This window comes from Delphinus delphis, chromosome 1, assembly GCF_949987515.2.
Source record: "Delphinus delphis chromosome 1, mDelDel1.2, whole genome shotgun sequence".
In the NCBI taxonomy this organism is placed as follows: Eukaryota; Metazoa; Chordata; class Mammalia; order Artiodactyla; family Delphinidae; genus Delphinus; species Delphinus delphis.
This window is the reverse complement of record NC_082683.1, coordinates 38,325,361-38,341,682: the sequence shown is the minus strand read 5'-3', so window position 1 is coordinate 38,341,682 and position 16,322 is coordinate 38,325,361. Positions and strand designations below refer to the sequence as shown.

The 16,322-nt window shown below is 53.4% G+C and overlaps 1 protein-coding gene across 2 annotated transcripts; it reads left to right on the top strand.

Moving 5' to 3' along the window:
• The first annotated feature begins 248 nt into the window (after positions 1 to 248).
• On the top strand, positions 249 to 12,717 carry LOC132431875 (taurochenodeoxycholic 6 alpha-hydroxylase-like). Of its 2 annotated transcripts, XM_060021625.1 has the most exons (12): positions 249 to 556; positions 3,421 to 3,562; positions 4,201 to 4,245; positions 4,726 to 4,853; positions 6,040 to 6,164; positions 6,538 to 6,692; positions 7,161 to 7,267; positions 7,350 to 7,540; positions 7,635 to 7,768; positions 8,661 to 8,725; positions 8,860 to 8,936; positions 11,331 to 12,717. In XM_060021625.1, exons 1-12 carry the CDS (start codon positions 362 to 364, stop codon positions 11,497 to 11,499), a joined length of 1,533 nt encoding a protein of 510 aa, XP_059877608.1. In that variant the 5' UTR covers positions 249 to 361; the 3' UTR covers positions 11,500 to 12,717. The 2 variants fall into 2 exon arrangements, with proteins under 2 accessions (XP_059877608.1, XP_059877613.1); XM_060021630.1 differs by lacking the exon at positions 249 to 556 and having other exon boundaries at positions 3,449 to 3,732; positions 11,331 to 12,716.
• Positions 12,718 to 16,322: the final 3,605 nt, after the last annotated feature.

Sequence of the window (16,322 nt, the reverse complement as noted above, 5' to 3'; positions counted from 1 at the left end):
TCACAGTGATATGTTATTCAAAGAAGTTTTAAAAAAACATTCATTTTTCTGTTCTATTTCCATTTGTATAAGTTTTTTAAAAAGTAAGCACGTGATAGTTTGCAGGATCCTGCTACAACCTAAACTCCCATTTCTATTTATAAATATTATCGTCTCTTTATATTACTTACATTTTGTAACAGATACTGGTTTAAATTAAAAAAAAAAAAAACAAAAGGCAACTCGGGAGGCCCAGGTCTGAGCTCTGTCGTCACCTTCACCCTCACCCAGGTGGGCGGGGCAGGCCTCCCTGACCAGGCAGCGTGCTCAGGGGAGGTCAGCCACCTTCAGGGACAGTCAGCAATCCAGAAGCCACTGCACCATGAGTGTCTCTGTGCTGAGCGCCCCCAGAGCCCTGGGCGGTGTCTCTGGGCTCCTGCAGGTGGCCTCCCTGCTCGGCCTGGTTCTGCTTCTGCTCAAGGCAGCACAGCTCTACCTGCACAGACAGTGGCTGCTCAAAGCCCTCCAGCAGTTCCCGTCTCCTCCTTCCCACTGGCTCTATGGGCACATGCAGGAGGTAGGATGGAGTGGGATGGGGAAGTAGGAGGGCAGGGAGGGCCGGGGCTCTCAGACCATGGTCCTGGTGAGCAAGTCCATGGGATGAAGCCTTATTGTGGGGCGAGCACGTGGCCTCACAAAAGGACCCAGCTTACCTCTCAGGTCTTGGCTCCTCATCCCAGTCCGGGGAGCTCCCTCCCTCCCAGGACCCCGTGCTGGTGTCCTTGGGTCTGTCAGACACTCCTTCCTTAGGGAGATCTGCAGGCTGTCCTGGCAGCCCTGCACTTTGAGGACAGTGGCTCTTCCTTCCTGAGTCTCCCCCGTCTCCAGGCTGAGCAGCTTCAGCTGTTCTCATAGAACAGGCTTCTAGATGCTTCCCTGCCCCATCCCTCAATCGCATCCTCTCTGCCTGGCCCTGAGCTTGCCTGGGAGCACAGACATCAGTCTGCTGGATGCTGCCCTGTGGGCTCACTGTCCGTGGAGATGACAGACAGGAATCTAGGAAGGTGTCAGGTCACAGGAAAAGAGGCCCACCTGCTGGGTGGGGGTTTATGTCAGCTGTAGGGACAAACTGGCTCGGTTTAAGACTGAGGAATTTTCCAGTCTCCTGATTTCGGTGCTTAAACCCTGACAAGTTGCTGGCACACATGAGCGAGGTTCCCAGGATGATGCCAGGTAAGGAGAACTGACATTTGAGTTGCAGCATCCACAGGGTGAGGTCACCCGCCTGGTGTCCTCCCTCACTGGACTATGTGCTCTCGGAACCGAGCGTGAAATCCCCCTCACCCCCAGCACCCTGCACGGAGCCTGCGCAGAGGGCTGCCCATCCAGTGTGTGGAGGGACAGGAAGGAGGGAAGGAGCGGCTTGCAGGCTGGGCGGGGACAGCGCCTACCCACCCAGCACTGGCAGCACTAGCCTGGTCGGCGGGGGGCTCAGAGCCACGTCAGGGGCCACCTGGAGAGGGGCTCATCAAGGGTTTGTGGACTGAACAAATGCTGGGAGAAAATCAGGGGTTGCAGAGAGCTGAGGCCTCCCTTTCTCTGCAGCGTGATTAGAGTAGAGTGGAGCTAAAGACGGGAACCGGAAACAGCCCGAGCCCCACGTGGGCAGGCCCAGTACCTCTCTCCCCTCTCCTTCCTAATCTCCTGTACCCCAGCTTACTCAGCGTCCTCCCCGCCTGCCTGGGCATTCTGGCCTCTGGGACCCTGCTCCCATGTGCCCTCTACCTGGAATGATCTTGTCCCTCATATGTCTGTCTACAAAGGCTCAACCCCAAGCCACCTCCTCCAAGATGTCTTTCTGGGTCTCCCAGGAGCGGAGGGGACAACACTTCTTCCCTTGGCTGTCCTTCTCATAAGGCAGTGCTAACCAGTTTCAGCTAGTTTTGTCTGCAGTGTCATAGCTGTGAGCTCCTTCTGGGAGAGCCTTCCTCTGGTTCCTCTTTGTAACCTGAGAGCATCTGGGTAAATGATGACTCAACGAATGAGTACATGCATGACAAAGAGCTTTCTAATGTCCAGGTCCGAGTTAGGGCCCCTTCCCCAGAGCTTCCCCAGAGGCTTGGTCTTCCCTCCATCACACATTCATGAGCCCCTACGGTTGTCATGTCCTCAATCTCGCTGTCTCCTCCTGGAGGCTCCAAACAGACAAGCATCTACAGCCGCATCCTCATTCAGTGCCTTAAACCAGTGCCTGGCACATAGTAGATGCTCAGTAAATATGTGCTCAGTGAAGGAACCCATCCCACAGTAGGCAAGTTGCCTCAGAGCTGGTGAGTCCTGATGGTAGAAGGATGCAGGCAGAGATTAGATACCAAAGTGGCGGATGGTTGCTTTGAGTTACACAGAAGCCATTGAATTAAAGATGAGGTGACTGCATGGAACATGCCTAGGACCAAATGTTGATGAGAAATCCAGAGGTGATAAAATGAAGTTGAATCTGCAAGGTTAAGGAGAGGCAGTTGCTCTGTGACTAAGAGGAGGGGCACATCAGGTAGAGGAAAGAACCTGGGCAGAGGCTTAGAAGTGTGAGCAGGTGGGGCCAGTGCAAGGCGCACAGGCAGCAGCATCTTTGGGGGAAGAGCAAAGGGTCCTGTGGACTCGCCAGCCCAGCAGGAGGCAAGAATAGAGAGGGTAAAGCCAGAAAGCAAGGGCCTTTGTGGTCCACACCGAGGAGTTTCAAGAGACTCCTCTAGGCAGTGGGAAGTGCACACAAGTTTCTGGACACTGGTAAATGAAAATGGGATAAAATAATCCACATATCAAAACCTTAGTTCAATACCATTTCCATATATACATCCAGAATCTGTGTACACACGCAATATGTAAAATAATATGATACAAACACAGTTTAGTATATAATTTTTCTCACTTATCCATATACATCCGACACTTTCAAATTAACAAACATTTATATGTATGCTGGGGTACTACTGAAAATATATAACAACCAGTATAGCAACATGAAATTAATTTATAAATTTAATTTTTATAATATATTTTATTCTCTAAATAAACAAAATTATATGACAAAACTACTTACCAAGTGATACGAATTATCATAAATTGCTCATGCAAATGTTGTACGAATCACCTCCCAAAGTTCTCTACACCAGGGAGTGAATCCCTGATGTAAGTTTCTGTAGGCAGTTCGTACTGGTGGCCCAGGGCTCTACCCGACAAGGGGACAGAATGTGGTCTTAGGACAAAGGTGGACAGCCAGCAGGTCTGGGGCAGAGCCCAGATCAGAAGAAATAGTTCCAAATTCCTAATTCTGCTGATCGATCCAGAACGATCTCCCTGTACCCATCCTGCCCTTCACCCCCACTCCAGCACTGGAACTCAGAGAAGGGTTTTATTGATTTATCTTTCCCTTGGGGACAGTTCCAAGACGAGACCGAGCTGCAACCCCTACTGAAGTGGGTAGAGAAATACCCAAGTGCCTGTGCTCGCTGGCTGTGGGGGACGAAAGCCCTGGTGTTGATCTATGACCCTGACTACATGAAGGTGGTCCTGGGGAGATCAGGTGAGAGGGAAACCCACATCCCAGCAGGAGAAAGTCTTCCCTCTCGGGTACATGGCCCTGGATCTGTGAAATTCCAGAAGAAACTGGCACTACAGCCATCAGTACCTGGCTCCCTACCAGCCGTCCTTGCAGCCCACAAGCCAGACTAAGGCCAGCATCACTCACGCACAGTGAGTGCTTCAACACCCGGGTGGGGCTGGCTTCTCTTTCCTGTCTTACTTTCTTTCTTGTTTTAACCCAACTGAGATGATCCCGGGTCTGGAAGACAGTTCCCTGTCCACACTGATGTAGGTTTGGCACCTCTCACTGTTGCCTGTCCTGGGTCATGAAATGGCCAAACCACCACAAACTGGAGGAAACCACAGGCTCCTTTCTTACTCTGTGGCGCTGAGCAGAGCCTATCTTTCTTGCCGATTCACCGTCTTAGTCCTGTGGGTGTTCTGCTGCTGGGACACTGAGTCTGCCTTCCTGGGCCCACAGTGACCATCAGGACAGAGAGAGTCAGGGATGGGAGGCAAGAGGGAGGTGGCTAGAGACAGACTGCCAGCTGACCAGCATGAGGAATGGGAGCTGCCACAGCTGCTCTGGGGGCTGCCTGCCTTGTTCGGTGCCCTCCACTTCCCTTCCTTCCCTTTCAGACCCAAAGTCTCACGATTCCTATAGAATGCTGATCCCCTGGATTGGTAAGTACATTTAAATACAACTGCAGTCCACCCACCAGTTAGGTTTACCAAGAGCTACCACTTTGCTTAATGGAGAACAATGGGTACCAGGCACCCTGTCACCACCTCATCTCTCAGTCAAGCCTCATTTCTCTCATTCCAGTGAAACTCTCACCCTTTGTACAGGTGCTGAGAGCCCTCCTGAAGCTCAGCCTCTTCTTCATCACTTCTCAGTCCTCTGCGATATTCTCAGCCTGACTATTAACTAATTCCTTCTATCACCTGCCCCCCTGCTCTTCTTCAACCTCTGTCTCACAGCTGTCATAATCACATCCTATGGACCAGCCATTCTGGAAATTCACATTCCTGAACTGTACTAGCCTTTCCTACCTTTGCCTATGATGTGTCTTTTCCTGACACCCTTGGATCCTCCCAAGCTGTGCCCAGTCGTCCCTCTGATCCAGGCTCCCCGACCCACATGCACACCCATCTGTGGCCCAGGGAATGGTTTGCTTGTGTTGGAGGGGCAGACGTGGTTCCAGCACCGGCGGATGCTGACCCCAGCCTTCCACTATGACATCCTGAAGCCCTACGTGGGTCTCATGGCCGACTCTGTCCGAGTGATGCTGGTGAGTCTATCCCTCGTCACCTGGACCCACTCACATCCAGCACAGCTGACAAAGTCCACTCTCAGGGGCTTCCCTGGTGGAGCAGTGGTTGAGAGTCCGCCTGCCGATGCAGGGGATATGGGTTCGTGCCCCAGTCCGGGAGGATCTCACATGCCGCGGAGCAGCTGGGCCCGTGAGCCATGGCCGCTGAGCCTGCGCATCTGGAGCCTGTGCTCTGCAATGGAAGAGGCCACAACAGTGAGAGGCCCGCGTACCGCAAAAAAAAAAAAAAAAAAGGTCCACTCTCAAACACTTGTGTCCCTCAGGCATCCGTCAGACACAGCCCCCAGAATTATGCATTCAGAACGTACTCTGAGACAGTGCTCACCAAAACTGGATGGGACAGAGGGGTATCCCAGCACCAGCTTGGATCCAAGGAAAGGGAAAGCAGGGCCATGGTGTATTGAGAGTCCACTCTCCTCTCATCTCCACATCTTCAACACAAAGGAAAGAGCAAGGGTCATTCCCCTGGACAGCAGTGCAAACTGCCCCTGGCTGCCCTGGACAATGGCAGCTTCAGTGGTAGAGTGGGCATCCCAGGATGTCACTCAGATAGACTATGGCATGGAGTCCAGGGCCTCTGCATGGAATTGAGCCACTCATGGGAGGAAATGAGGCCAGGTTTACACACAGAGAGCTGGGTCTTCACAAGCATCACCTCTCATCCGGACTGGGCACCACCTGGTCTCAGGTAACATTAAATGAATCAAAGGAATTGAAGTACCTAATGTCCCTTCCTAGGAGCCCCAATAGAGCCCCATAAGCTTTTCCTTGCCTTGAAATATTTGCATACTAGTGTTGGGCATCACCTGTCCGGTTTCAATCTGAGGACACAAAAGACTCCACATTTGTTCCCTGAGAAACTATGCTTTCTGGCCTCCCATAAGGTGGTTATGATCAACACTTGTTCCTAAACTTTGGAACTAATACAGAATATTATGAGAGAACATGATTAATTATATAATAAAAGATTCTGAGAAAATAGACGTCACATTACACATGTGTGATACAGCCTTAAATTGCTAAAACACATCTGCTTAGAAAGTGAGGAAATCTCATCCAAAGATTTAGAGACAGAGAGCCCGGCCTTGTCAGCACAGGCCTTCTGGGGGAGCAGAGCAGGGTCAATGTTCCCCTCCCACCACAGGACAAGTGGGAGGAGCTCGTCAGCCTGGACTCACATCTGGAGGTCCTTGGACACGTCTCCTTGATGACCCTGGACACCATCATGAAGTGCGCCTTCAGCCACCAGGGCAGCATCCAGACAGACAGGTCAGTGACAACCTTTCAACGGCAGGGTCCTTGTTCTCACCAGCTGGGGAGGACTTACCTGAGAGGCAGTTAAGGCAGCGTGGACGCTTATCAGCACAGAAAGCAACATTCTGCACAGAGCCATGGACCACAGTCAAATTCCACCCAGACCAACCTTGACTCAGTCACAGGTCCCTGATTCCTGCACAGGGAGAAGCCTGGCTGCTCAGGCCACTTGTAAAGGACTGAGGGTCTCCTGGGCTGTGAGGCAGAAATAACAAAGCCTCAGTGCTGCCTGTCCCCGCTGACTGAGGAATCCCCACCCGGAGCCCCACTCCGACTCCAGGTCAGAGGCTCCCTCCACTCCAGTCTCCTCTGCATCCTCTCCCTTCAGGAAAATCCAATCCTACATCCAGGCCATCAAGGACCTCAGCAATCTGAGTTTTTCCCGGGTGAGGAATATCTTCTACCAGAATGACATCATCTACAGGCTGACCCCTGAAGGCCGCTGGAGCCACCGCGCCTGTCAGCTCACCCATCAACACACAGGTTCTTCTGATCCTTCTGGGCAGCTCCTGCCCACCCACCCCCATCATGCACATGTAAAAGGGCCTGGTCTTGACCCCTCAGGCAGGGCCCAGACTCCTGCTTCCTCTTCAGGGGCTGGCACACACCCACACTGGGTACTTCCTGGTGCAGGGGTTGGGACCCGAGACGTCAGGGTGTCAGGTGAGGTGCAGGGAGACACATGTGTCACCACGTTGCTGACGGTGGAATGAGACCCCCTCCCAGCATCATCCAGGCAGAGCCTCCGTGGGCTGTGCTATTGAGGGGATTCCCGACCTGGATCAGACGATGCTGGAGCTCTCTGCCCTGACATGTGCGCCCATTCCCACCCTCGTCCTCATCCACCTGGTACCCAGATTAGGCCTGAGGTGCAGATAGGGCTACGGTGGGTGCTGCATCTGGGCCCACAGAAGCCCTCAGCTCTGCCTGGGAACCACTGTTGTGGGACAGATGGAGTGATCAAGATGAGGAAGGCTCACCTGCAGAAGGAGGGAGAGCTGGAGAAGGTGAGGAGCAAGAGGCACCTGGATTTCCTGGACATCCTCCTCTTCGCCAGAGTGAGTGTGGGCAGGAGAGGCCTGAGGCTTTGCCCAGAAGCACAGAGGAAGGGCAGACCCTGCACTCCCCCTGCCTCCGCAGATGGAGAATGGGAGCAGCTTGTCTGACAGGGAGCTCCGTGCCGAAGTGGATACGTTCATGTTCGAGGGTCACGACACCACAGCCAGTGGCATCTCCTGGACCCTCTATGCTCTGGCCTCCCACCCTGAGCATCAGCAGAGGTGCCGGGAAGAGATCCAGAGCCTCCTGGGGGATGACGCATCCATCACCTGGTGAGTGCCCAGCAGGTGGGAGGACCTCGCCCCTCCGCGAGTGGAGGACCCCTGGTTGTCTGGCTCTGCCGCTCTCAAATGGGCTGCCTTTCAGGGACCACCTGGAACAGATGCCCTACACCACCATGTGCATCAAGGAGGCACTGCGACTCTATCCACCAGTGCCGTTCATTTTCAGAGATCTGAGCAAGCCCATCACCTTCCCTGATGGACGCTCCTTACCTGCAGGTATGAGCTTCACCCACACCCACTAAACTAAGCACTCTGCAAGACCACGTGGGAGATCAGAAATCCACATGTTCTTTCCCAGTTCTGAGATGCTCTGACTCGTTTCCACCTTAAGATAATTAATGTTTACTCTGTAGTTTGGACAAGTTTTGTAAAATGCTTGACATAGAAGTTGAACACAGCAAAAGCTCAGTAAACAAATGCTAGACCCTGAAGGTGGTCTTGTAATAGAGCCTGAAAATTCTAATTCCTTGAGACACCAAGGCTTAAGAGAGAAGTAGGTGGAGATGTGGTTCTTTCCATATGAGGTCTAAGTAAATGAGGGAGCTCAGAGAATCCATTGTCATGGGTCAGATGGTCCAGTCTCTGAGGAGCCCTCAGGTGGATGGCCGAGAGCAGCTGATGATCAGGTCTGAGAGCCCTGCCATGGTTGGAGGCCACCCATTGGCTCACCTCCCAGTGGGTCTGAATCCCAGCCCTGCCACCTCCTAGCTGTGGGATTATGGTCATGTCCCTTAAGCTCTCAGAAGCTTAGGTGCCTCATCTGCACATGCGGATAGGAGTGCCTTCCTTGAGGGCTGCTGTGAGGATTAGATGAGTTAATGCACTTTCCCCGAGGGCTCATGATGACACCTGATAACTGTGAGTTTTCATGTGAGGTGATCCTGATACTAAGCCTCCAATTCTTTTCCTTCTCAGTCCTGGCCATGGTTACCTGCTCCTAATCTGTGCTCATGTGCTTGGTCACCTCCAGCCCACCTGTCTTGCAAGAGCACCACTTCATTCAGAGGGATGGAGGGTGGCTCTCATGGTGGCTCCCAGGCCTTCTGTGCACATTGCCCCTGTTGCCATGGGTACCATCGGTCTTCTCTCTCTCCTCCCTGCCCCACAGGAGTCCCGCTCTCCCTCTTCTTTTATGGGCTTCACCACAACCCGAAGGTGTGGCCGAACCCAGAGGTATGATGGAGGAGGGGATGGAATGCTCTCTCCAGACCAGCACCTCCCCTGCTGTACCTCGGGGATTCTTGTCCCCTGGGGGATTTGTGCAAGGAGTTTGATCCCACCTGTCCTGGCCCTGGTGCTCTCTGCAGGTGTTTGACCCATCCCGGTTTGCACCAGGTCCTTCTCAACACAGCCATGCTTTCCTGCCCTTCTCAGGAGGATCCAGGTGAGGCCTTCTGTACCTGGGGCATCTGGGTGTCACTGGGTGCTACCTGATGTGTGTGACTGTCTACATTCATATGTGGTGTATGCAGTTATGTCCCTGTATGTTGACGTTTTGAGAAGGAGGCGTGTGTCCCCATGTACAAGAAGGCCTTCAGGGCACGCCACGGAGACCTTGACCTCCTGACTTCCGCAACGACCAGCCACATTGCCATGGCCGTGACCTTTCCAAAGTATTCCAGGGTTTTCCTCACTTTAAGAGTATGACTTTTCAGCTTTAGAATTTTTCATGAAAGGTAAACTTCAGATGTTTGCTTTCCACAATTATCAGTCATCTTTAAAGATAGTTTTCTCTCTTCACACATTCCTAGTCCAGCCCACTGCCTTTTCTACATAATTCAACAATCCACCTCTGACTGTATCATCAGTTGTGTTTGCATGGATTTAGATTTCCAGCTGCTTTTCTTCTCCTGAGGCTTCAAACCATGTATGTGATCACTTACAGTTGCCGTTTGAAGAAAGTTACATAGCCACATGTGTCTTTTCTATTTCTGTAGCCAAACCTAACAGTTGTGACTGCATATTCATATAAACATGACACCATTTCTGGTTGCCAAAATTCTATATATGCAGTGGGGATTATACACCATAGTTCCAGAATCTACAGAGTCTAATTTTGGCAAAAAAGGATGAAATTGAAGGCAATCAAGTGCTTTTGAGAGAAAACTCACTATTTCGTGTTGGACACATGCATTTGAGAAGTTCCTGCCGTGTAAAATATAAAACACACATGAAATAGCTGTTAACCTGGATGATACACTCGAAAATGACTCCTGTGAAAATCTTCAACGGCTACAGATCCTCCCCGAAATAGTAACTTCCATAACTTTGGAATGACTTAGTAATCCAAGTTGTCTCTGAGCCTGTAATTCTGTGAAATTTTCAGTTGGTGAATCAACCTTCACAGAACAGGCTTGACGCAACACGTTCCCGGAATTTGCTCTAGGATTTGATCTGTGCCAGGGTCCTATTCTTCCTTGTAGACATTGGCTGCAGGTCATGCGGCTGCCACCAGAGGACAAGGGGTACCTGGCAACTCAATTCTGAGGTCAGAATTAATGTTTAATTTTAATCCACTCCTTTTTTTTTTTCAATTCAATTAACTTTGTTCAAATAGAAAGCTATTTATTAACCTGCCTCTGTGTGCCAAATCATATATTACAAGATGGGAACACAGAGACGAAAGTAACTTTCCTTGCTCCAACAGTTCACAGTCAAGAAACCACTACCGCTCTTCAAGACAGACATGCGACGTTTCCATAGTGTAGTGGTCCGTACGTTTGCCTTACAAGACAGACATCATGCATTCATCCACTCTTTCACTCATTCATTCACTGAGAAGATTGTGGAATGTTCCATATTTCTGGCACTGTCTGGTCACGGGACGATGATGTGTCCTTGAGTTAACACTAAAGCTGCTTGGGGATGTGGGAGAAAGAGGCGCAGGCGGCAGAGGCGGGAGGCCAGGCGGTCACTAGACTGAGTCTTGAGCATGTGGCCGGCAGAGGCGGGGGGAGGGGACCTCAACAGGAGTGGAGCGAGGAAGAGGGGCTGCACAGGTGCGAGGTGAGTGAGGAGCAGCCCAGAGAGCGCTGTGACGCCAGCTGAGGCCCCGCGACGTGTCCTCCCTGTGATGGAGGGCGCAGCAGGCCCCAAGCCGCCGTGGCTGCAGTAGAGGGACGGGAGGCAAGGAGACTGAAAAGGCCAGTGAGGAGCCCACGGGATGGGAGGAGGGGCTTTACTGGAGTAGAATGGGAAGGCTCCAGGGACGGGTTGACTGAGGGGCTACGGGGAGACAGGAGGCCGGAGCATTAACTGGGAGGCAAGTGGTCCAGCAGGTCGAGGGGCGCTAACCCGTGGCCCCTCCAAGAAGCCTCCCGGTTGCCATCCTGACTTCCTTACACAACCCTGTCCTGTCCTGTCTGGGGACTGGGGCCCCTGCTTGTCTGCCATGGGTACTGAGGGCCCGAGAGTTGCCCACACCCCCCTACAGTGCCCTGGCCTGGACAGAAACCAGAAAATGCCTGTGGACGAGTGAACAAAGTACTAATTCACATTTACTGATTCACGTGACTTGACCCTGTGGCTTAGAGCGCCGACCCCCCCCTACAGGACTTGCTACTGCTGAGAGCAGAAGTAGGAGTTAGGAGCTAGTCCTGGAGAGAGGTGGCCTTTGCAAAGGTCAGGGGGAGAGGGGGGACCGAGGCTTGGGCGGCACGTTCAGTGTGACCCGTAAGGAAGGGATCGGGGCTGGGCCACGTGGCGGAGAGCCCTGAATGCCCTGTGCCCGGCAGGGGTTAGAAGCCTCTGCTCACTTCCTTTTCCCTCCCTGACCCAGGAACTGCATCGGGAAGCAGTTTGCCATGAATGAGATGAAGGTGGCCGTGGCCCTGACCTTGCTTCGCTTTGAGCTGGCACCCGATCCCTCCAGGGTCCCTGTTCCCATTCCAAGAGTTGTGCTGAAGCCCAAGAATGGGATCCACTTGCAGCTCAGGAAGCTCCTGTAACGCTTGTTGGAGACAAGGACGAGCTCTGAGGGCCCCTGCCTGCCATCCTTTCTCGCTGTCACTCTCTCCCGTCCTTGCCTCTGTGCCCACTTCCTGCTTCTATCTGCCCACCTGCCGGCCTACCTCATGTCCTGCCTCCTGCCCGTCAGATGTTCTGCCCTCCTCCTCTCACCTTTCTCCAGGCTCCCTATCTGCTTATCTCTCCATCTGTCTCTGACCCACCTGTGTCTCTGACTGTCCACCAAACCCTGATCACCTGCCCTCCTTCAGTCTGTCTACTCTCTGCCTGTCTTTCTCCCCTTATGCCTGCCTGTCTGTCCCTGAATTCACTTCCTTTTGCTGATAAAATAATTGGTCACAGCCTTAAGGACTTCGAACAACACAGAGTTATTCTCTGACAGCTCTGGAGTCAGAAGCCGGAAGTGGGTTTCCCTGGACACAGCCAAGGTGTTGGCAGGGCCCCCGGTGCAGGGATGTAGGAGAGCATCCCTCCCTTTGTCTTTTCCCACATCTAGAGCTGCAATCCTTGCGTTCCTTGGCTCCTGGGCCCTCCTCCATATTCAAATCCATCAGCTTCTTCAAATGTCCCCCTGCTTCAGTCTTCACATCGCCTTCTCTTTCATAAGGCCCTCTGTGATTACACAGGCCCACTCAGATGAAACAGGCTTGCTCTGAGTTCCGGGGATTAGGACACGGACACCCTGGGCAGCCGTTACTGTAGCTGCTAAGTCCTGCGTGACTACCATCGCCTTGGGCCCCCGATCACTCCCGTGTGTTACGGGTCTGCCCATTTGTCACTCACCTGGCTTCCCCTCTTTCCCACTCCCTGGATAAATTCACAATGTCATATGGAGCGTGTGTGTCTTCCCTTGCAAGGAGCTGGATGGAATGGAAGAGAGAGAGAAGGGGAGGGAAGGCAGAGGAGACGAGGAGGGGACATGACCCCTGGTCTGTGGGCCCAGAACCCCAGCAGAAGAAGCGTGTCCCAGCGCCCCTGCAGCCTCACACTCTGGGGTCCCTCACGCCCCACAACCTGCCTGTCACCTGAGGCTCCCACGGCAGCTGAGTCAGGAGAAAGGGCTCGTCTCCAAAGGCTCAGAGGGAAGAAGCTCACCCCGGGCACCTGTCAGGGAAGGAGCTTCCCTGCTGTTGTGTGGTAGCTTCCTTGCTACATCCTTAGAGGGGCCCAGCCAGAGCCCATCCTGCCCTGAGCAAAGAAGCCTTACAGACTTGGCTCAGCACGAGGGCCTCAGGAACCAATCCTTCACCCCAAATGAGATTTGAGAAGAGCCCAGCCCAGATTTGAGAAGCGCTGGCCATGTCACCAGACCCCGGCAGCTCTTCCTCACACGCAGGGCCTGCAGGCTCCTCAGAGGCCCGAGCGGGCGACTGTGCAGGAGGCTCTGGGAGGACCAGCTGGTCACGAGGCATGGCTGCTTGGAGAGGATGTCAGACCCGAAGCAGAGGACCAGCCAGTGCACCTCCCCCACAGGACAGCCCCTTGCAGTCCCCGGCGTTTCTGCCCAGGCCCTGAGCAAGGACGGGCTTCTTCAACCCTGGCGCTCCTGGAGACCTCGGGGGGACTGGTCCTCCTGACCCTGACCAGCGCCAGGCCCCTCGCACTCCTCCACCAGCCTCTCTGCACCAGCCCTGCTCTCTTGCTGCTTCTGCACACAGGTCCTCCTCCCGTCCCACCCCTGCCCTTCCTAACTCAGGGCCCCGGATGCCAGACGAGACCCCGCTGCAGCCCTGTGCTGTGCTGTGATGCCACCATGTGCCTCCTGAAGGGGACATCTCCCCCAGCCGCTGCCTGCAGCTGGAACCTTCGGCCCAGTCCCCTCCCCGTTCCTAGGTCACAGGGCTAGTTCACTCTGCTCCAACATGGGGCCAGGAGGACTCTCTGTGCCTGACCGGGGGTGGGGCAGGAGAGTTAGCTGGGAACATCCTGGACAGGAAGCTTGGCAGGTCCCCTGGCGTTAGGTGGTGCAGAAGAGCTCGGGCTGGTCACTCTCAGAGCATGGGACGATGGGGACTTTGTCTTCTGGGTGCCAGCCATGGACGTGAGCTCTAACCTCAGGATTTTACAGGAGCTGAAGAGAGTGACTAAGAAGAGACCCTGCTCACTCCACACAGTAGGAAAAACCCCAGCTGTGTCCACACTCCTATGCACCCCCCCCCCAGGACACATACATAGACAGTCACCCCTGTGCAGCCTCACCTATATGTGCCCCTCGTACACTGCACGCTCTGCTCACACACATGCACACAGCCTCTGGATCCCAGGAGGCAGCAGGGTTTGTCTTGCGAGCGGGTAGGATTACGTGGAATTCATCTCTGGTGCCCGCTGCTCCCAGCTCCCCTCTCACATGGAGCCTCCTCCTTCCCTCTGGCTCCAGAGCTCCCACAGACACGTGTCCTCAGAGAGAAAGGCAATTCTACCCATGGGGTCTTAGTCAGAAGAGACCTGGGTCAGAAGGCCTCCGCTCAAGCTCCTCCCCGATGAGCATCTTGGCAGGTTCCTTCCCGTAGTATTTAAGTGGGGTCACAGCCTCCTCAGTCCTGCCTCACTGGCCTGCTAAGGATCCAGAGATCAGGGAAGGAGACACATCTTAGACTTGAGAGCCACCCGTGGGCCAGACATGGTTGGGACACTGGGCTCTGCTCCCTGATGATACCTGTTGAAACCATTTCTTCACTTGTGCAACTAAGCCCATGCACCACAACTACTGAGCCTGTGCTCTAGAGCCCACGAGCCACAGCTCCTGAGCCTGCGTGCCACAACTACTGAAGCCCGAGTGTCTAGAGCCCATGCTCTGCAACAAGAAAAGCCACTGCAGTGAGAAGCCCACGCACAGTGATGAAGAGTAGCCCCCACAACTAGAGAAAGCCCGCGCACAGCAACAGACTCAACACAGCCAAAAATAAATAAATAAATATATTTTTTAAAAAATTCATTGTCTTGGGGCTTCCCTGGTGGCGCAGTGGTTGAGAGTCCGCCTGCCGATGCAGGGGACGCGGGTTCGTGCCCCAGTCCGGGAAGATCCCACGTGCTGCAGAGCGGCTGGGCCCGTGAGCCATGGCCGCTGAGCCTGCGCGTCCGGAGCCTGTGCTCCGCAACGGGAGAGGCCACAACAGTGAGAGGCCCGCGTACCGCAAAAATAAAAAAATAAAAAAATAAATAAATAAAAAATAAAAAAAAATTCATTGTCTTGTGTATTTCTGCTTTAAGCAATTTTTCCTTATGTCTGTTATATTCCAAAAACATACACACAAAGTTAAAAAAGAAACAGATCTCAGTGAAGGGGCAGGCTCGAAAGCCATCCATCTATCACGTGAAGTGAGTGAGCGCCTGCTCATAACCGCCAATCGCAAGGCACAGCTTCTGCAGCAAACGCTGAGTAAATTTTAGAAAGACGGACAATTACGGGAGATGAATGGAGAGTCTAGAAGCAAATAGGTGTTCCCCATATGTTTGTTGAATGAATGAGTGAGCTCTGGAACACATGCATAGTAAGCATTTATAGACACACATGTTTACGTGGCACTGCCCTCGAGGTGACAGTCTACGCAGGTACCTATTCCCCACTAATCCACAAGCCTGCAGAAGACAAGGGAACACAGCTACTCTACAACCCAGCTTGGAGATGGCAGCGCCCAGGGAGAGGCCACAACCTGGGCTGGCTGGGGCCCTACTCTCAGCAGATCTACTTCCCAGAGCCGGGGCCCAGCGGCTTCAGGTGGAGGTGGATGCCATTCTTGGAGAGCAGGGCATCTGGATGGGTGGCCTTGAGGGGTCCAGGGAAAACTCAAAACAGAGCAAGCAGAGGGCTGTGACCACATTCATCTTGTTCATGGCAAACTGCTGTGCGAGGCAGTTCCTGCGATGAGCAGCACAAAATGACATCAGGCTACACGGTGTCCAGAGTGATGAAAACCAGTGCTCTAAGTGACCAGCAGAAATCAGTAGCTCTTTTTGGATGAATAACTGGCTGATTGATTGATTGACCTGGGCTTAAGAAACAGACCCTGAGAGTATGGTGAGGGTCTCAGACCAGGTAGGTTCACACTGTGGGCTGTGGCTTAGGGGGTCTCTCTTGGAACGACTCACCCACCCACCTGCCAAGGACAAGACTATGCTAATGGTAGGAGGAAGGTCCCTGGAACTTCCCCTGCATCAGGGTCACCGCACACCCAGCATGGTCCCCCTCATCCCAGAGTTCCCCCAAAGGATGCCTCCCCAACGACATCCTCCATCCTCACCTCCCTGGTCCAGAGGACCAGGGATGTTAGGCTCTCCTTACCTGGGCCCAGCAGAGAGCAGAATGAAGGCAAAAATCCAACCACATTCTCCGGGGAAAAGGGCAGGGGGTCGAAGACCTGAGGGGACAGGCCTTGCTTAAATACCTGCCAGGTCCTAGGGCAGGCTGAACCCGTAGCCACCCACCCCATCTGACCTCTGGGCCCGGGGATGGCGTACCTCGGGGTCGAGCCACACTGCACTGCTCCTACGGTGGGCATGAGCACTGCCAGTGACAGAGAGTCCATGACCACCCTCAACACATCAAAGTACCTCTGATCATCATCACACCTACTTCCTGTAGCCCCCTCACTGAGCACAACACTGGACACAGACATTTGTAGAAAGGAAAAGGGAAAAAGGACTGATGCACCCACCCACCACGAGGTAGGACAGGCAAGGACTATCACACACTTCCTGCTTTCTATTACCTGACTCTCAAGGGAAGTACTTGTTCATGGTATTATGCGATCAGCAGTAACAGCTACCATTCGTTGGTGCTTACTAGGTGTCAGACCCAGCATTA

What these genes read in the sequence shown, in the direction of transcription:
- LOC132431875 (XM_060021625.1), top strand. Translation starts at nt 362, where the DNA reads ATGAGTGTCTCTGTGCTGAGCGCCCCCAGAGCCCTGGGCGGTGTCTCT. An exon ending in GGTGGTCCTGGGGAGATCAG is followed by an intron (nt 3,563 to 4,200) that starts GTGAGAGGGAAA and finishes CTTCCCTTTCAG; the next exon opens with ACCCAAAGTCTCACGATTCC. An exon ending in GGCAGCATCCAGACAGACAG is followed by an intron (nt 6,165 to 6,537) that starts GTCAGTGACAAC and finishes CTCTCCCTTCAG; the next exon opens with GAAAATCCAATCCTACATCC.